At 53.1% G+C, this 20035-nt stretch overlaps 2 protein-coding genes and 1 long non-coding RNA gene across 4 annotated transcripts; 2 read left to right on the plus strand and 1 right to left on the minus strand.

Moving 5' to 3' along the window:
- Nucleotides 1-2699: 2699 nt before the first annotated feature.
- Nucleotides 2700-9439, minus strand: SLC2A10 (solute carrier family 2 member 10). 2 transcript variants are annotated; one of them, XM_040609238.1, is made up of 5 exons: nt 9362-9439; nt 5637-7013; nt 4467-4589; nt 3744-3879; nt 2700-3090 (listed from the first exon to the last, which is right to left on the minus strand). In XM_040609238.1, the coding sequence occupies exons 1-5, from the start codon at nt 9363-9365 to the stop codon at nt 2994-2996; spliced, it is 1737 nt and encodes a 578-aa protein (XP_040465172.1). In that variant the 5' UTR covers nt 9366-9439; the 3' UTR covers nt 2700-2993. The 2 variants fall into 2 exon arrangements, 1 of the variants encoding a protein (XP_040465172.1); XR_005829975.1 differs by lacking the exons at nt 2700-3090; nt 3744-3879 and adding an exon at nt 4703-4902 and having other exon boundaries at nt 4506-4589.
- Nucleotides 9440-14960: 5521 nt separating this feature from the next.
- On the plus strand, nt 14961-16465 carry TP53RK (TP53 regulating kinase). Its single transcript, XM_040609538.1, has 2 exons — nt 14961-15372; nt 15852-16465. Exons 1-2 carry the CDS (start codon nt 14973-14975, stop codon nt 16328-16330), a joined length of 879 nt encoding a protein of 292 aa, XP_040465472.1. The 5' UTR covers nt 14961-14972; the 3' UTR covers nt 16331-16465.
- A 1173-nt stretch (nt 16466-17638) lies between these two features.
- On the plus strand, nt 17639-19115 carry LOC121094827. Its single transcript, XR_005829947.1, has 2 exons — nt 17639-18426; nt 18519-19115. It is a non-coding gene; the product is annotated as an uncharacterized LOC121094827 (long non-coding RNA).
- Nucleotides 19116-20035: the final 920 nt, after the last annotated feature.

A 20035-nucleotide genomic window follows, 5' to 3' on the forward strand; every position in this document is an offset into this window, starting at 1 on the left:
GACTGCTTGCAGGCTCCTAACTTTCTGTCTGTTCCTTTTCATTTTGTTGTTATTGACTAATCACCTTATTTTTTCATAGTTCCCTTTCTTGAAACTGTAGAGCCACACGCTGGATTTATTTGGTGTGCTCTCTCCCACTACAGCATTAAATGAGTTGTTTTGTGGTCACTAGCAGGGAACAGCTCTCCCACAAACACCTTGTGAAGCAGGTCCTGTGCGCTGCTCCCCACCAAACCCAGAGCAGCAGCCCTCCCCACTGCTCCCAGCGCTGCTCCGTCCAGGAGACCCATTATTTTACCCAAAACAACAATTTTTTTTTTTTCCTGATGCATCACTGAGCTGACTGGGTTCTGTATAATCTCATTTTATGTTTGCTGATCGTTACCTTTACCCTGATCAGGGGTCCGTAACACAGTCCTAGCTCTACATTTTTACTGTTGGAATCTGGGATCTCCCATCTGGAGAAATCGGTACTGGTACTGGGGTTGTCATTCAGGGTCACTGGAAAACCTGGCATTATCTTGTTATTTTTTTTAAGCTTCTGGTATAGGGACAGAAACACCTCTTCAGTTTTGCCCTCGCTTGGTTGCTTAATAGAGTTCCTGTGAGTCTGCTGGTACTATGCACGGTCAAACTCACCTTATTTATTGCAGCTACATCATTTCTTTCCCTGCTGCTCTTTCCCTGGATACTGGCCACATCCTCCTCGCAAGGAGCGCTAGCCTGAACTTCTACACCCACTGACTTTCCTTCAGCATCTCAGTTAAACACTCCTTTATGGTTTTTCCATTTTTCACTGCCACCAGCCCAGCTCTGCCGTGCTGGAGGCGTGGGAGCCCGTGACCCCAAGGCAGCAGGTTGGGAGCTCCCCCAGCAGGCAGCCCCTCCGGGGAGCGTACCCCCACTCAGCAGGGGGGCTGCGGGGCCAGAGGTGGGGCTCGGCAGCATCCCCCAGGCTCTCCCAGCACCTCGTCTCCCATCGCCTTGCACACCCGAACACAGAGTGCTCGGCGTGCTGAGCTGGGTGGCAGATCCCTCCTGCCAAGCTGCTGGATTTGGAAAGTTGCACTATGTTTTTCGGAAGAAAGCAGGACAGGCAGCCCTCTTACCTTGGGCTTAGTCATCTCCCCACCACAGGCTAACACACAGCTTTCTGTGCCGTCACCCACGGAGCCTGGCAGCGTCAGTAGCCCCGTTTGCTCTTCCCAGAGCCAGCTCGCCCCCAGCTAGCCCCGCTCGCTGCCCCAGCAGCCAGCCCCCCGACTCGGGCCCGCTCCAGCCCTTCGTGAAGCCCAAGGGTCCCCATCCTCCCCCCCTCCCCCGGCCCCCAGCTGCCTGCCCACCCCCGCGCACGGGTGCCCCTGAATTCCCATTCCACCCCCTCCCCGCCGGGCTCCGCCGAGGCCGCCCGGTGCCGGTGCGGCGGTGGCGGCGCGATGCCGCGGTGACGGGCTGGCCCCTGGCGGCGGCGCGGCCGCGGTGCACCGGCACGGCCCCATGGCAGCGCCGCGCAGCTCTGCCGCCCCTTCCCCGTACCCCTGGACACCCCTGCGCACGGGTGCATGCAAGCATCCCCCGCCTCGGCCGGGGAGCCGGAGCCCCGAGGCTGGCTTGAGCTCCTGGCACGGCGCTGATGCTTTTTTCCCCAGTAAATCAGTGTCACCCCTGATGCAGCTCAGTATCCACGGGCCTTTTTTTTGCATGTTTTCTTTTTACAGGTGTCCTCGTGTGCCTTGAGGTGACAGCACCTGCAGTGCCCGAGGGACTTCAGAAACACCAAATTCCAGCCACGGCAGTGAGGCTGAGGTGGAGGTGGGTGAGGAAGGCTGTGGGTGACCCCCATTGCTCAGGGGGAAGAGAAAAAAGCACCTCCCGAAAGTGATTCAGGCTTCCTGACAGCCACAGACTGAGCTACAGTCAAGGACAGATCATTTTCCAATGTTTCTGTGGCTTCCCTTTGAGACCAAACCCTTTGAGAGGGTTTGGGTGGCATGACCACGTCCTGTGTGTTTGTCCCTGTAGTGCCAACCAGGTAGCCCTGTGTAGCAGTCACTGGTCCCCAAGGAGCTGCACTTTTAGAGGAGAGCCCGAAGCTTTGGGATTTGGTTGCTTCGAGGGTTCAAAAGAGGCAAGGCTGCCTATTCAGCTGAATACCAGCTCCTCTCTCACAAGGTTTTGGGACTGACTGCGGTGTTACTAGGGTGGTTTTTTTATGATGTGTACGTGTCAGGAGGAGGGATGAATTAACCAAAGAACATACAATTGTAAGAGGTGGAAAACCTGTCAAACGGACCAGAATATTGCATGGGGTTTTGCACATGCAAACCCCGGTCATGAATGCAAACCAGGCTCTGTGTACAAAAGCAAGCAGCCAAACATGCCAAAGAGATGTACTGCTGAGCCTGTGTAGGCATGGGCCGTCAGGTCGGTGAGCTGCTGGACCTTGACCCTTTGGGAAATAGCAAGTGAACCAGCGCTCATTCTGCCTCCACTAAAACAAAGTGTTTATCTGCGTTAGCTCCCATTTCAGACTCCAGGTTCCTACATAAACGTTAGAGAGGGGAACAATAGCAATATGTGCTGCTGAGTGCTTGGCACGTTCCTCCTGCGATACTGTGCCCTCTGTAAAGTGTCGAGTATTCTGAAGAACTGGAAAATAATATACCTTGCTTACAAATGAACTGCACAGGTGGAGAGCATTGTCAGTAAAAGTTCTGCTTTAATTCCTGTGTAAAAAACCATTAACCTCTTAAATGATAGGAGATACAAACCGTGAAAAATAAAAGATATCAAAGGGAGGACATGCTCCCTGCTTGAGACCAAGGATTCTTCAAGGACCCAAAGGACAGCTATAAGCATGTCCCAAAATCTAAGGCACTGCAAGGAGAACCATCTCTGAGCAGAGGTCACTAGTTAAAGGTCATGGAAAGAACTGTCCTGATTGCAGACCCTGCTCCACTCCTCAGGGCGATGCTGTGGGCATGTCATCGGTTTCATGTGCTGCTGGCGTGCTCCACTCTCCGGTACTGTGCGTGTGTGCAGCTCGCTCCTCTTCCACGTCTCTGCTTGAACATGTTTCCTTCCCACGCCCTGCTGAGCAATGGCAAGGGTCAGCTGCGGCAGCTGCTGCTCGCAGGGAGCCAGGAGCCAGGCAGGGGGCTACAGCAGTTACCCCTCCCAGCCACCCCCAGTGGGCTTCGTGCTCCAACCTCCTTTGCTACAGTGATGCCTGCCCTGCCACCTCCTTCACAACCAGAACTGCACACACCTCTTGATCTTCCCTAGCCCATCACAGGCTTTGCATGGAAATGAGCAGGTGAGAGCCCACAGCCTGTGTTACACCAGGGGATTTCTCTGCCCCAGAGAAATATCGGTCTGGGATTACCCTAAGGTGAAATGACAGGACTATCATCCCCTCCTGCCTTCTCACAGTCCTGTCCTGCCTACCCTGTGCTCTAGTCCTGCTTCTCCTCAACTACAAACCCTATTTTGCAGCCCTTCTCCCCAGTGTCACCAGTGCCCTCCAGCAGCATGCCTGCAAGGCTCAAGGCAGTGACCAGCTGATGAACCGTGCTACAGCTCTCACCCCCCACCCCATGGCCCTGCCACAAACTTGGGATTTTCTTAGCAGCAGTGAACCAGACTTTGCAACAGCCCTGAGCTGCCCGGTGCCACAGAGCTCAGGGACTGCTGCTGGGAAGCACCCAAAGCCAGCACTCACGCTGGGACAAAAGCAGACGTACCGTTTCCTGCAGAACTGCTGGTCTATCTCCTCTAAGGACTGTCCTTTTGTTTCCGGAACAAAAAGGTAAATGAATATAACAGCCATCAGTCCCATCAGTCCGTAGAGAAGAAACATCCAAGAGAAGCCGATGGCATCTGCAGAGAGATCCAAGCGCATGAAGGCTCTGTTGGAGGTAGGTCACATCACAGGATACAAAGGAAGCCGACTGCTTGCTGCGAGGTGGTCACTGGTGCCTGACAAGGGCATTTTACTCTGAGAAGCCTTAAACAAGGCAGAGGAGCTCCTTATCTGCAAGGCCTGGACTGGGGATCAGCAAGGGAGAAGGATGGCTCACACCAGGCTTTGCCAGCAGCACCACAGAGGGAAGGAGAAGGCAGCCGAGCTCCAGGGCCCGGCAGTGCTCGCTGAGCACCGCAGCCAAGAGCTCTGCTAGAAAGAAATGTTGTAAAGCTACCGGCGTGGAAGCTGCACCCTCCAGGGTTTGCTGATACTGCAGTACAGCCCAGCGGGCAGCGGGTGATTTTTATGATCAGGTGAGGGAGAGGCTCAGACCAGTGTTGCTGGTGCCTGGGTTTTCTGCTCTCAGAGACATCAGGGTCACACCTATTCCAGTGTCAAGTCCCCAGAGTTCAAAATGCCACTTAATCCCCAAATGGTTTGTGGTGACCACCTTTCCCAAGCAGATGAGGGAGATGGAGGGATGGGGGGGATGGCCACTTACCAATAAGGTCCAGGAAGGAGAGGCTGATCAGTAAATTAGCAGCCCAGTTAAAGCTGTTACAGAAGGCAAAGGCTCTTCCTCTTATCCCAGCAGGGTAGATCTCACTGAGGACCAGCCAGGTCACTGCATGCATTAGAGAGATTAGAAAGACAGTGTAGGGGTTAAACAATTTATTTGGGAAATGGGCAACGGAGATTTCAGCAGGGGTTTTAAAAAACTCTGGCTTCACCCAGCACCTGCTGCTGGTGGGGTCAAACATTCATTGATCTCAGAGTCAGGTCACAGCAGAATGCTTCAAAACTTCCATGTTCAGCACTCCACAGAGGAATGAAATACCAAGGAACAAGTTCAGGGCACAAGGAAGAAAGCAGGAGAGTTGGTCGTTACATTCAGGGGAGATGGAAGAGGTCTGGCATACCTGCTGTCAAGTCATGCTCTTTGTGAAGAAATGAGAAAAGGGTAGGATTAGGGAGACAATGTTGCGTTTGGGCTAAAATCAGAGCTAAAGCAATATACATCTTAAAGAAGTCTCTCCTATCCCAGCATTATTTTGCTTGAAATAATTTACAGGGTCACCGTCAAAGCCACGAGACTTGCTCACTTACATTTTTTCTTGAGTTAGGTGCTGTTTTCTCCCATCAAGGCATTTAAAACAATAAATGCCAGAAAACAGCAGAGCTCACAGGGAAGCAACAGCTAATCTCTGTTCTCACCTGATGAACAAGTAACGCTTTCAGAGAAAGACCAACTGATACTGAGAAACTTTCAAAGAGATTCACTTCAGAGATTCTGTACTGACTTTATCACACAGCAGAAGCCCCTCTGTCCTCAACCCTGCATTTTTCTCCTCGCCAGGGTGCTAGGAAGATTAGGTAGTGCTTGTGGGATGCTCTGATTTTCCAAAGAGCTTCGCAGAAAAAAAACACATTAACAAGGGTAGTGATAGCATGAAAAAGAAAGTCATGCTAGTGCTGCTGTACCAGCCCTGTAGCTGACAGAGCTGCAATGCTAGAAAATGATTCAGCAGGCAGAAGGGGACATATTTCCAGTTCTCAGACACCGAGCTGCTTGGTAAAGCAGATACATAATAAATGTTTCAAGCAGACTGTAAAGATCAGCCCTGATTTTATTCTCTGGGTTAGTGCAAGGAGATACAAACACCATACTTACTTGGTCCGAATCCAATTGAGAAGGCGCTCACAAAAGCCATCATGCTCAGCAGCGTAATCCAATTTAAGACCATATGTTCCACCCAGGGAGCACCACTGAAAGGAGGGCCTGTGCTTTCCACCGCCTCTTTCTTGGACTGACCTACCAAGCCCCTTGTCTGAGTGAGGGAAGAATCGGGAACAACCTCTCTGCTTTGAGTACTGGCAAAAGCCTTTGTAAGGCTCCTCGTGGCAGCAAAACCAGAGCCCGCCTGACGTCTGACAGCACCTAGTGCTGGTGGGATGGGTGACACAGCAGGCGGAGAGGATACAGAGGTCAGGGGGTGCTGGGTGAAGCTGTGGGATGCATTGGGGTCTGCAGCTGCTTTGCAGTCCCTGGCCATGGCCAGCGGAGCAAGGCGGCTGGTGAGGCCAATGGTGGTGACGGAGATGGCCATCACCACGCAGCCAGCCATGAGCAGCACTCTCCTGCCAGCCTTGTCTGCAAAGGCCATCGCGACAAGCGTGGCCACCACCTTGATTGCCCCCAGCCCAACAGAGGCCAGGATTGCTGAGGAGTTGCTCTGGAAGCCCACTGAGTGGAAAATTTTGGAAGCATAGCCCAGCACATTGGGCTGCCCAGTGAACTGCTGGAAGAGCACCAGCCCCAGGCCCACCAGAGTCCGCCTCCTCATATTGTCTCTTGTCCTGAAAAGGTCAAGAAATGAGTAATCCTTCTCCTTATAGGGCTCCCGCTTTGCTGCTGCTCTGTCCTCAGTGTCCTGCAACTGAATGAGGCCCTTCTGGCAGTCTGAGTCCCACAAGCTTAACTTAACAGGGTTCACAGGGAGAAAGAGGATGCTGAGGAACTGCATGGCCGTTGGGGCGATGGCCAGGCCAAACATGTACCTCCAGCCCTCACCCACATCCGCAAAGATGTAATTCAGCGCGTAGGACAGCAGGATGCCTACAGTGATGCCCGCTTCGTAGAGAGACACCAGCAGCCCTCGCTGGTGAGCAGCCACCATTTCTGAGACGTAGATGCAGCAGGCCATGGATGACACAGAGATGGCAAAGCCCACGGTCATGCGCCCAACGACCAGCCCGGTAAATGACCTCGCCAGTGTGAGAACAAGGCTGCCAACCAACAGGACCAAGTTGCTGACCAGGATTGCTCTCCTCCGTCCATGGCGGTCAATGAGGATCCCCCCCACCAGCGAGGCAAGGAGAGCTCCGATAAGGAGGGCACTCACGAGAACTTCTTGCTTGAAGCAGCTGAGGTGAAAGTCTATCTGCAACTGCAGCAGTGCACCGGAGATAACCCCCAGCTCATATCCAAATACCAGCCCGCCCAGGAGAGACACTGTTGCAGACAAGAGGAGGACCAGCAGCGCACGACCTGGAAAACAAGCAAATAATGCCAGGTTCAGTCGTCCGGTGCTAGCCAGCAAGCTATACACACACACAGCCTGGAAAAAGCTCTCCCAGGACACCCAAAGTTTTCCATCTACAAAGCCATGACGGTGAATTTCCCGACACGTCACTCGGTGTGACACATGTGGAGAGGCACTTGCAGACAGTCCCACCACCCACCATGCCCGCACACGCTTCCACCAGCTGCAGGGGCACTCATCTGGGGTACAGAACTGTGAAAACAGGACTTCATTAACAAAGTTAAGGCTTGCACTGAAGTGGAGGACAGTGATTTGTAGTGCCTGGAGTTGTAGGGGGGGGATCTGACGTGGTCTCCTTGATTCCAATTACAAAACCTGTTCTGGGCTGGAAATGCAGCTCCTGCTTTCTGGCTCTGAATTGTTCTGCATTATCGTTTTCGTGTTTCAGTGCATGTGGCGCAGTCAGCCTTCACCACAGGCTCTGCATTCTTACTCCCCACCCTGTTGTTAAAACCACTGCCTGCAAAAGCTGATTTCTCCCAGTTAATCTTGCACTCTCAGCATGACTTTGTGGGGGCGGCCCTGATTTCTTCATCTCTCCTTCTACAGCACACAGTGCCCAGGATCCCAGAGCCAGGCACAACCTTCTCAGGTTGGTTCAGGACTACAGGACAAACTTATCATGAACTGAAGAGCTCACTGTTGCCTGCCACAAATACAACAAGCAATTCCTTGGCCTTGCCCTTCCCATGGAGCTGAGCATCCAAGTTTAGGAAGTATGTAAGTTTAGCTAAAATAAGGATAAAAACCCAACAGCAAAAGCAAATCGAACCAACTCACCCTAAACAACCCTACAAAACCCAGGTGCTTGCTGCACATGCTTCTCTCCCCAGGAGAGGATGAAGGGGTGACCATGGGTAAACCATTAGCCACATTAAAGCAGGGATTGCATGTGGTGTGAGAGCCAGGGCTGACGCGGGGACTTTGGGAACAGCAGTGACAGTGACATCCCCCCTGGTTTTGAAGGCACAGGTAAAGTGCATTAGCTTAGAAGTTTGTGCTGGCTTCCAGCATATACTACTACTACCTGTATTCACACATTGGCTTTGTTTAATTAGCAATACTCACAGTTTTGGTAGACCATACGTGGAAAAAATGTGGACACAACCACCAGACCATGGAAAACTTTCCTCACCCTGCCTAAGGGCTTTTTTCCCCTCACAAGCTGTGTTTAATAGGAAGTGTCTCTATCTGGCCTTTAATTACAGCTAGAAATGATTATTTCTCAGTGATGGCTGTATTTATATTTGTGTTTATTCCATAACCCTCTGTGATTCATTTTTGTTGCTTAGACTGTCCCCGCCACATGCCAGTCCCTCCCACCGTGCTCTGTGTGACTACCTGCCCTGCTTTTATCACTCCTTGTACACATTACGCAGATAATTAGAAAAAATATTTGCTCACTGAGAACAAAAGGCATTGCGTGAAGTTGGCATGCCATCCGTTTCAAGCCATAAACTCAATTAGATAGACAGCCCCGCTGTAAATACCACTGCTGATGCCATCAGATCGTGCTGTATTTCTCGTTAACTTAATGAGCTGTAATAGCTTATGAAATCCAGCTTTGCATATAGTTTATTCTGATGGAGCTGGGGAACTTGAGGGCTCTTCAGAACTTCGCATGGGGACAGAAAGTTTGGTGGGTCTTGCAAGGAGCTGTGCCAGGCGATTTCCAGCCAGGCTCTGGTCGGAGGGTGCTCCAGGGGCCGGGCAGGACCCCGGGGACCGGGCAGGACCAGGGGATGGGGCAGAACCCCGGAGACCGGGCAGGACTCCGGGAGGCGACAGGCCCCCGGGGACGGGGCAGGACCTCGTTGACCGCGCAGGACCCCGGGGACGAGGCAGGACCCCGGGGACGAGGCAGGACCCCGGGGACGGGGCGGGACCCCGGGACGGGGCAGGACGCCGGGGACGCAACAGGACCCCGGGACGGGGCAGGACCCCGTGGCGCTGCGCGGGCTGGGGCTGGGCTGGCCGCCCCACAGCCACGGGCACCGCAAGCGGCCCCCCACCCACCACCCCCGCCGCGCTGCGGGCACGGCCCCGGGGCTGCGCCGCGGGGAACTACTCGTCTGCTTCGGTTTGCTGCCGCTGGTGCTGCCAGTGCGAAAAAACTGCGGGGGCGCGGGGGGAGTCCCAGACTTTAGGAAAAATTGAAAACTTTGGGTTGGGGGGGGGGGGGGGGAAACTTTTCCGCCCGGTGCCAGCCGCGCTGCCCCGTCCCGGGGGGGCCCGGCTGCCCGCCCCCGCCGGCCCGATCCCCCGCCGCGCCCCCCGCCCGGCCGGCACTCACCCATGGCGCGGCAGAGCGCAGCCCCCAGCGCTCCGCGGCGGCGGGCGCGGATCGGGGCGGAGCCGGTCGGGCTGCGGTGGCCGGAGCCGCGCAACGCCACGTCGGTCCCGCCCTGCCTCCCGGCCGGGCAGCCTGGGGCTTGTAGTCGCCCTGCCCGCCCCTCGGGGGGCCGGGGGGTCCCGGGCGGGCCGGGCACGGCCCCGGGGGCCGGTGCTGAGGGCCGGGGGGAAGGAGCGCGGTACCGGGGGGCGGCGGGTCGCCCGCTCAGGGTGGCCGAGGACATTGCAGCGGGGTACATCGCTGACCCGGCGGGACACGAGGACGTGGCGGGGTACGGCTTTGGCAGCGGGAGGGACAGCTCTGTCCCCGTACATCCCGCTGCAGCCGGGAAGGAGTCGGTGGTGCGGAGCGCCACTCCTCTGGGCCAGAAAGGCTCCACACAACCCGCGGGCCATGGGCGGTGTGCTGGAGTTTTGGGGTAGCTCGGCCGGAAAGCCAAAGACAGCCTGCTAGGAAAGGAGTGACGCTTTGAAGGCTTAAAAAAAAAAAAAAAAAATCAGCATGATGATGACTGAGTTTGTGCTCTTAACTTTGCTATGGGAAAGAACGGATTGGTCTCTCGAGCTTATCTCCTTCCATTAGGCAAAGCATTTCAGTATTCAACTCCCCTTCCAATTAACATTCTTTTTCTGCTGAGTGGAACAGAAACTTTCCCGCTGGCTACTTCATGAAAGACCCCAGGGCTTGCACTTGGATGCAAAATTTTTTTTCCAGAGTCTGAAGCTAAATTCATGTACCCCAAAGTCCAGTTTGTTTTACACCCAAGGATTTTACAAAATCTGACATGCCTAGAAGTGCTTTCAAAACTCCACACAAATGTTCTGCCTTGGTGCTGTTCACACAAGCTGCAGTTGCTGGGTGGGTTGCACTGGGGTGATGTGCACCCCATGTTCACAAGTGTGCTGTAACCCCGCCGGTGTGGGCGGTGGGCTTGCACAGCCCTCCCAGAGCCGGGGACTGGGGCTGCGGCTGAAGGGTAAGTGCAAATGACCATAAAGCTGCATGGCAAGCCGGGACGTGACTGCAGGCAATATTTCATTTAATCAGGTGGTTGTAACAACACCAGCTCCAGCACTCTGTGGAGCCTGTGCTGGTAAAGCTTTTTGCTACAGTACAGGGTTGAGTTGGGGGAGTTCTGTACCAGTGACCACCATGCCTGTGGTGCCGGCACATCCCTCTGACACAGGCCAAAGTGAACAGGTCGGGTGAAGAATAAGGAACATATGTGTTTTTTTCTTAAAAAAGAGCTTTTTCATGCCACATGTTAACTTAATGGGGCATTTAAGAGAGATATTTAAAGAATCATTATTCTAAGCAGGGGGATACATGTAACGTCCCTGCTCTGCAGACCAATGGTGCCAACTTTTTTTGCTCCAATTCATAGTTTTGGGATGTTTAAGATGGGCAATACCGAATCATGCACATACCTTCAGCTTTAGTCTGTTGGAGATCTGGCCTGCAACATGAGCAGCAGCTGATCAAAGGGTTTGGTTTCATTTCTTCTCAAAGTATAGTGAATATTAAAAGTGTTTCAAACAATCTGCCTGGTTTATAGATTAAATAAATGCTTCCCACTCATATGCTCTAATTTCAATGGAAATAAAGCATGTAAAAATACCTCTTCTAAAACCTGGTATCAGATACAAACGGACAGCTGAACAGGGATCACACACTTGGGGAAGAATGGCTTCAATGAACCCCAGCCAACAAAAGCCAATGGTGTTCATAGAAAGAGCTTTTCAATAGGATTTGTAATTCATAATAAAGAACTTTTAAGAACTCTGAAATCATGACCAGCTCTCATGATGCTCAGAGGGACAAATGACTGCAATTTTCTCTCTCCCCCAAGACCCTGCTTATGAGGCCAGTTCATGGTGGGCAGCAAACACTACAGCTACGTGTCTGGGCTAATGTTTCATGTTTTGGGAACATGGTGGGGTGCTGGGGCTGCAGTGTGATCTTGCCCATGATCTCTGGCTCCCATAGCTACTCCCCAGAGCTCAAGCCTAGGCATTTTGGGTGAGCTGTGTTATGACCTGGAGGAGCTGTCATCCATGTGTGGTTCCCCACCACGCCAGGCAGACAGCCAGGGGGGATCTACAGGCCTCACCAGCCACTGGGCAAACCCACTCTTGGCTACATGGTCTGCAGTTTGCCTCAACAATTCCTTCCTTCTCAAATTACTTCAGAAGGAAGAAAATATATTTTATTCCACAGTCATTTATCTGCCACCCCGCTGTTCTCTGTAGGCTTCCTGTTCTCTGGTGGGGCAATAAACATCATTAGCACTGGCAGCAAGGAGATGAGGTCCTGGGAAGTGTAGGCAGAGCTTTATGGTATGTTTACAAAAGGTGGCCAAAAAGATGACATCAGAATGTACACAAGTGCAGCTGCTGCATCGACACTGCGCATGGCTGGGCATGATGGTCCTCTGGAAAAAAAAAAAAAGGGTGAAAACCTGCTATGATGTACAGCAAGGATAATTTGGGGAAAAATTCTTCTTTCGGGGTTTTTAAAGTACACCTTTCTTATACCATCAATGGTTACCAGGTATTCTGGGCCTGTTGAAGTCAGTAGTTTTGTCCCTAAGCTCCGCATGAGAAGGTCTGGCAGGGTTTGATCTCCCGGGACTGGCTCATGCTTCATGCCTGTGGGCAAGACTCTAACCTCGTTCCCTCCTGCAGTGCTTTCCTCCTCTCCAGACCGTGTCTGTTGGCAGTGCCATTTCCCCATCTGATCCTTATCTCGCTCTTGGCTGCTGGACCGGTGGGGTTGAGGGCAAGTTCCTGCATCCATCAGCACAGCGCATCCTCAGGGCTGAGCCACAGGAATGTGCTTCCTGAGGAGCCTTTGAAAGGGCAGCCTGCATTTGGAAACAACCCGGCTGTGATTACTGAAAACGTTACACTCTACCTCTGGGGTGGAAAAGCTAAAAGAGGCTTTAAAATCACAAATTAAAATATAAACATGAGAGGAGAAAGAAGTCCATCCTGGAAAGGGGAAGATGGTGTTCAGCAGAGGTCATCACACACTCAAGCACATTTTCTCTAATAACAATCGACCCTTAGGGAAGGGTTCAGGGGTCCAAACCCACTGAGCTCAATTCAGTTGTTGTTGAAAATGCCAATCCATGAGCAAGCACCAATGTTACAGTCGGCTGGGACAGAGCCAGCTCATCAGGCACCTGCATTTATTGCATGCTCATTCACAGCCCAGAGAGATTTCTCCTTATGAACACCAGGCTGCATACATTACTTCTTTTATGTTATCCTAACCGGGGAGGGGTTCGCTGGCAATGCTGGTCAGTACTGGTGGTTGCCCCATGTGTCCTGGTCCTCTTTCCTGAACATTTTAAGGATGCTTCCAGTGTGGCAGCCTGTAGCAGCCCAGGGTGCTCCCCTGCATCCCCACACCCCTTGGCTTGGTGGTTGGTCCCTACAGCCTGCCACAGCCCTAGCATCCTCTCCCGGGGGAATTGGCCAAGATCTGAAGCTCTGAGCTGCGATGAGAGTCAGAGCTGTGAATTCACAGATGGGAGGGTTTATCCCTGTGCCCACACTTTGCAGGTTGGGGACACAACCTCAGAGCCAACACATGCCTTAGCTGGGTGCAAGGAGCCACCTGAACCAAATTCAACCCATTTCCAGCCTCCATCCTTAAATAAGCCAGGGGGTGAGGGGAGAGCTGCCCACAGCGCTGCAGCCTGCCCAATGCCAAGGGATCGGCAGGACAGCAGGAAGCCCATGGGATCTGCCTTGGTTTCCATGAGCTTGGTTTGCTGCGCTGCAATTTTTAACTCAATTACATTGTTTGTAAAAGGAGAGTTTATAAATGCTTGTCACCAGGAGAACAAAGTTACATAATTAAACAATTTACCAAAGAGTCTGTGGCTTCAGTGCAGTTCTCTGGGGTGATTCAATATTCCAATAAAAATACTGGGTGATACCATAAATATTGTAAATGGCTCTAGATGGTTTCCAAGGGCTATGTCAACTGTTTATTGCATTCAAAGAGAAAAGAATAAGTGAAATCACAGGGAAGATAAAATTTAAATAAATAAAATAATGGGAAAAATAAAGCAAAAATATTTTCTTTTGTATTTTGAAAGCTCTAGAGGATGTTTTTGGCCAGCATGAGAGAGGGCCATCATATTTACCAGAAGAATGAACTGAGGGCATCTGTGTGCACTTGCTGATAGGTTATATATGTACATCTGTGGAGGCTGTGCACGGATGCTTAGATAAAATCTGCCCACAACACGGGGAAAACTTCTTTGTTTATTTGATTGTTTGTGGCATTTGCAAATTCCAGCCGCAGAGCCCAGGAACGCATCTCTTTCCCTGGCCAAGCTGTCAGGCTTCTGCAGCCCTGCCACAGCGAGGGCAGCCAAAGGAGGATGCCACGGGTGGGCAGGATTGCGGGGTGGATTACTCGTATCATTGAAAACTTGGGAAGGTTGTTTAAAAGTTGTTACTGAAGCAAGATAAATATTTGCCAGGCATGATCCCACCATGCAATGACAAGTAAGCTGTATGGAATGTGTTAATAAAATATAAATGTTCTAAAAAGGAAACAAATGTTGTGGATGAGAAAACAAGGACAAAATGGACTTGTGGCACCTCCAAAGGCAACAATTGAAAACATATTTACATGGACTGGGCTGAAGTGTCATCTCTCCTCCAAGCAGCATAAATTGCAGTATGTGCAGGTCTCCCAGTAGAGCAGTGGGTTTTCAGGGTGCCTTAAAAACCCAAACACAGCTCCCAAGAAAGTGAGGTTTGTCCATCTTTTATTAACACAGAGATGTGGGGCTTGGCTGCTCGGGGAAGGGGGAGTCACCGGACCCACCGCGTGAGTGGTGTGGGCCAGCAGCCGGGCTGGTGCTGCCTGACATGGGGACCCGAGGAGACCCCTTCTGCCCCCCCAGCCGCGAAGTGGGCAGCTGCGGTGGCTCTGCACGACCTCCAGAGAAGGCTTGTGGCACATGAAGCACCAAGAGCCTGCAGTGAGCCCTTGGGGGGGATGTCCTGGTGGTGATGCCTCAGTGCTGGAGCATCCTGGTGGTGATGCCCCCGGTGGTGTCCCAGGGGTGATGCTCGGGAAGGCAGCTCCAAGGTGGTGCTGGCAGCACCTCGAGGGGAACACAAGACCCCACTTGCTGCCTTGGGGAGATGCAGATCCAGCTTGCAGGCCCTGCGGCAGCTGCAGGTCTCGCTCTTGCACTGGCAGAAACGCAGGGAAATGCCGGGCTGGGGATGGCTCGGGCACAAGTCTTGCCATCCTGCAGCTTCTCCGCACCCCCCACCACGGCAGAGGTGGACAGAGGGCCGCCCCGTAAGCGGGGAAGCATGAAGAAGGATTTTGGAAAAGGCAGCACCAAGGAAGAGAAGAAGGAAGTGGGGCGCAGGGCGCGCTATAGCGAGGGCGCCGGGGAGCGGTACAGGCGGCGGGGGCGGAGCTTGGGCGGTTCGTAGGTTTCCGGCCCGGGCTGCCGAAGGTTGCCGAAGCGGCGGCGCGGCGCGCAGGCGCTGTGTGGCGGCGGTGCCCTCTGATGGCGGCGGCTGAGGCGGAGGCGGGCGGCCTGCGCTCTGGCATGGCCGGGGCGGCGGGCCCCGTGGCGGCCGAGGCGGGGGCGGCGGGCCCCGCGATGGCCGAGCCCGGGGCGGCGGGCCCCGTGGCGGCCGAGGCGGGGGCGGCGGGCCCCGCGATGGCCGAGGAGGGCGCCGCGGGCCCAGCGGCGGCTGAGGCGCCGCCGCCGCCGCCGCTGCCGGGGCTGCGGCTGGTGCAGCAGGGTGCCGAGGCGCACGTTTACCGCGGGCTCTTCCTGGGGCGGCCGGCCGTGGCCAAGCTCCGCGTCCCGAAGCGGTACCGCCACCCGGCGCTGGAGGAGCGGCTGAGCCGGCGGCGCACGGCGCAGGAGGCGCGCTCGCTGCTGCGGTGCCGGCGGGCAGGTGGGCCCGGGGGCGGCGTGAGGCGCGGCTGCCCCGACGGGACGGACACCCCTGGGCGCCGAGTGCCCCCCGGCTGTGCACGGCGCTCAGAGCCAACGCCGGGCCGTTGGCGGCCTTCCTGCTTCATCTCGGGGGGGGCCGGTGGTGTCCTCGCATCCCAGGGCGGCCTGCTGTGCCGCCCTAAAGCGCAGCTTGGCCTCGGCCCGGCAGCCCCCGTGCCTGGCGTGGCGGGGAGCATCACCCCGGGAGGGGCTGAGCCCGTCACCGGGCTGGAGCTGCCAACTCCTCTGTGGCTGGAGGCTGGTGCACCTGGGTTGGAAAAGGGGTTGGCAGGGGGCTTTCCTAGATGTGGGTTTATTGGTGGCAGGGGTGATCTCAGTGGGCATTTCTGCTTAAGACTTGTAGCAGGTGTGTTTTGTTGTTAAAGTTGGAAAATCCTGTACATTAACCAGTAGTGTTTTGTTTGCTCTTTTAAATAGGGATTGCAGCTCCAGTGGTCTACTTTGTGGATTATGCCACCAACTCCATATATCTTGAAGATATTGTTGACTCGGTTACCGTTCAAGACTATATTTATTCTGTACAACAGAGTGGAAATGATACCGGTAGCCTCCTTACCCTAGCAGAGAAAATGGGTGAGTTGTTAGCAAGAATGCACGATGAAGACCTTATCCATGGGGATCTCACAACTTCCAATATACTTCTGCGGTCCCCCACGGAGAAGCTGGACTTGGTGCTGATAGACTTTGGACTCAGTTTTATTTCAGGTCTTCCGGAGGATAAAGGAGTTGATTTGTATGTTCTGGAAAAAGCGTTCCTTAGCACCCATCCAGACACTGAAGATATGTTTAAAGCTCTGCTAAAGACCTATGCAGATACATCTAAAAAATCTGGTCCAGTGATCAAAAGGCTGGATGAAGTACGACTAAGGGGAAGGAAGAGAACCATGGTTGGGTAGAAGAGAGCAAGTTTGGGGATGGAGAAATGTTTACTGCTTGGGTTCTGCAAATACGGCTATTTATACTTCCAGTTGGTTTTATTTGATGGATTGCTATTTTAATAACTGTATCTTCAAATAAATAAATTTGAATAAGTTTGTGTCATAAAGTAACCAAAGTATTTGTGAGATGGGAGCACAGACACCAGAGAAACGACTAAAGGTCGCTACTTTCTTAAATGTTAAATGTTTATTCTAAAAAGTAGTTCAGTGTCATTTCACTAGCCCTCTTCTTTGTGTGGTTAGAATCATACAGAGTAATCTTCCTCAGCCTGTGCGCCATGGATTTGTGGGAGGTAGGAGGGACCTGGGGGATACCAGAGCATCTACAAAAGGTAATTGTGAAAAACAAATGTGTTACTTTTTGCAGAAGACTTACAACAAAGCACTTAAATCAATCATGAATGGCTGTACACATCCTGAAAATTTTTAGGAGACTGAATTCCAGGGCATGGGGTAAATACAGTGCTACAGGTAAATACAGACACGTTCATTTTCTCCCAGTAGTAATTCTGGCTTTTTTAACTTTCAGTTGATAGTATTTCCTTAAGCAAGTATAAAAATTGTTAACTGAGAGCAGTATTCTGCTGAGAAACTTATACTTTAAGCAAGAAGTTTTCTGTAAATTTCCTTTATTGGAGCTTTATGAGAGGGACTGCCTGTATTGCGATTGCCTGCCTAGGTAGGCATTTGGCAGAGGCGGGCAGTGGTGCTGGGTGTTTTGCTAATATTTAATTGGTATTACTTGATTATCTGGATTACTGTATCTAATAGTGTGAATGGTAAGATGGCCCAGAGGAAAAACTTACAAACCCCACAGGAGAAGGGTTAGAAGATGATCAGTCCTCTGCACTGCAAGCGGACTGGGGCGTGAGCAGTCTGCTGGGTGAGTGCGTGAGTTTTATCATTTACTTCAGCCCACGATTTAGGAGGAACTGTGACTTCTCGCTGCGTTGGGCCGCTCTGTCGTCGGGCAAGATGCTCCGATCCGCTGCGCTGCCGGTGCTGCTCCGTCTGAAAGCGCACAAAAGCGCCTGGCAGGGGAGGTGGGGATGGAGGGTCTTCCCCCCGCTTAAAGCCGAGCAGACCCCAGCCCGGGGCCGGGGCAGGCGGGAGGGGGTGGGGGGTGGCGGGCGGCGGCGCTGAGAACCACAATGCGCTGCCGCGGCACATGGCTCACTCCGTGCGGTGGCGCCGCCGCAGCGCTGCCGCTTTGTAACACTGAAGTGGGCGGTTCGCGGCCGCGCAAGTGTCCTAGCGCTGCGGGCTGCCCGTGCCCGGCGCGCATTCACCTCTTGCCAGAGGAGCCGCCTGGGCGAGTGCCCGGCCCCGGCGTGGGGCCCCGGGTTCCACCGCCCAGCCACAGCTTTGGCTGCGGGGCCCCAGCACTCCCTGCGACCCCCCGGGGGGGTTGTTTTTATGGCTTGGGGACCCCAGCCCGCCCCGCAGCCCGGGCTGGGGTCAGGGAGCAGCGGCACGTTAGGAGCCGTGGCAGTGGCATGCTCTCCTACCTGCACAGAGAGCGAGTGCAACGGCCCGGGTGGCACGGGGTCACTTAAAGTGATCCCCAGGGTGGCCTGTGGGCTGCTGGTGCAAGGCCCTGTGTCACGGTGTGAGCTAACAAGTCCCCTAACGAGGCCTGATCGGAGCCCCCGGTCCCAGCCCCACAGAGGGGAGGCAGCACGCCTGAGCCCCCTGCCCGCCATCCCCCATCTGTACAAACACTGCTTTGACTGTCTCCCGGTGATGCCAGGATTGAATTATGTTTGTAAATCCCTTTGAAGAAGTCTGTTTCCAACTATCGTTCTGTTTATTAAAATGCAGCTCTCCCTGTGGGACAGAAGAGGAGAAACAAAGCTGCTCGACTGCAAGTTCCTGCGGCCGACGTGGTGCTCTCAGATGGAGCCCCATGGTGCAGCCGGGCTCCGCAGCCCGCGGCGAGGCCAGCCCTCCTGGGGGCCAGTGCGTGGGACTGGCCTTCCAGCAGGGACTCCTCAACTGGCCTCTGCCGAAATCTGCTCCGTGATGGAGCTTCAAAACAAAGCAGAACACGACTGGTAATGAAAAGCAAAATGTTTTGCTTTTTCACGGCATGATAAAAACTCTCCCTTGTTATGTAAGTGTTACTTTTTGCACATCTGTGTTACAGCTTGTTGATGTTTCCTCTTGGTCAGCCTGATGCGTCTACGTGGATTGCTGTAGCTGTTGCTCTTGGAGGGTGGAAAAATCACAGCAGGTGCATGTCCAGCAAAGAGGACACCCTGGACCTGCAAAGCATCCACCCCACGTCTTGCAGCCTCAGCTGTATTGCTGGTTGTGCCTGTGGCAGCAGCTCTTTACGTGAAAAGTGCTGATTCCTTGGCTGGTTCGTGAGGCTGGTGGAGTTTCTAGTCTTGGTTTGGCTGAGGATAGCTTGAGGATAGCTTGGCTTGCTGCTGTGTTAGCTTTCAGTGCATCTGCATGGTCATAAGTGACACTGAACCGTTATGTTATTGATATAACTTGCCATTGCATTATTAATATTTGGGCTTTTTGCCTAATGTGCATGCATTCTCATAAGGAAAATAGGACTCCTGTCATTTTTTTTGTGTTACATGAACAGTTTATCTGCTGCAAATGCAGCTTAAAGCCACCAGAATTCTTTCAGAGTTTGGTCTGACTTTGTAAAAAGTCCTTGCAACTCAGTTTAGATTGTTTGAGTTTAAAAGGAAAACCAATAAAATAAATATTACTCTTTGAATTGAAATTGAAGCAATAATCTTTGGGAAGAGGTAAATGATCTTTTAGGCTAGAAACCCAAACTTCTTTTTAACTCAGAGTGACTGTCTTGTTTTGTATTTCCACCACTGGCAAAGCAGCCCAGTGCTCAGTCCCACCCTTGTTAATGGGTCTGGACACAGAGGATGGTCACAGCTCCGTGTGACACCGGGAGAAGCAGTGATGTCCTGCCCTTTGGTTTACCCAGAGGGGGTGTCCCCACCAGCCCCAGAGGCTGTGTTGGCCTTCATCCCCCCAGACCCCCCACCGGGCCTGCTGGGGGCACCCAGAGGCAGTGGGGCTGTGCAGGGTGGGTGCACCCAGCCACTGGAGGTCTCTCTGCCACCATCATGAGCACTGGGAAAACATTTATCTTTGGGAAAAATGTTCTTTCAACATCCATGCTGGATGGACAGTTGCTCACTCTGGGTCTTTCTGCTGCTTGAATCTTCCTGCTTTTAAGAATGAATTGTCGCCTCAGGGGACTGACCCCAGGTCTGCCAGGAACAGCTTCATTTCCAGGTGCTTCCAGGCACCTGCCCGATCTTGCTCTGCACCTTTTTTTTGGGAATCAACCAAAGTGCCACAAACACAAGCAGCATGCGAATAAGCTGTAGAAAGAGGAACAAAAGGGAAGAGGGAAAGACAAATGCAATGGAAATAGAGGCATTCCATCAGCAGAATGTGCAGCATTAGGATTTTTGAGGGAATCGCTGGTTGTTGATGGAGTTATGTTTTTTTTTGTTTATTTTGGTGTCTGACTATCATCAGTGATTTCTCTTGTGGGAGTGGGGAGCCAGCTTGCGAGCTCAGGGCTACCAGCCTGACTTCAGTTTGCACCAATAACAAGTTGTTTTGCATACTAATGCCATAAGTGCAGACCTGAAATAAGGGTTTTTTTGGAGATAG

Source organism: Falco naumanni, chromosome 10, assembly GCF_017639655.2.
Source record: "Falco naumanni isolate bFalNau1 chromosome 10, bFalNau1.pat, whole genome shotgun sequence".
Lineage (NCBI taxonomy): Eukaryota > Metazoa > Chordata > Aves > Falconiformes > Falconidae > Falco > Falco naumanni.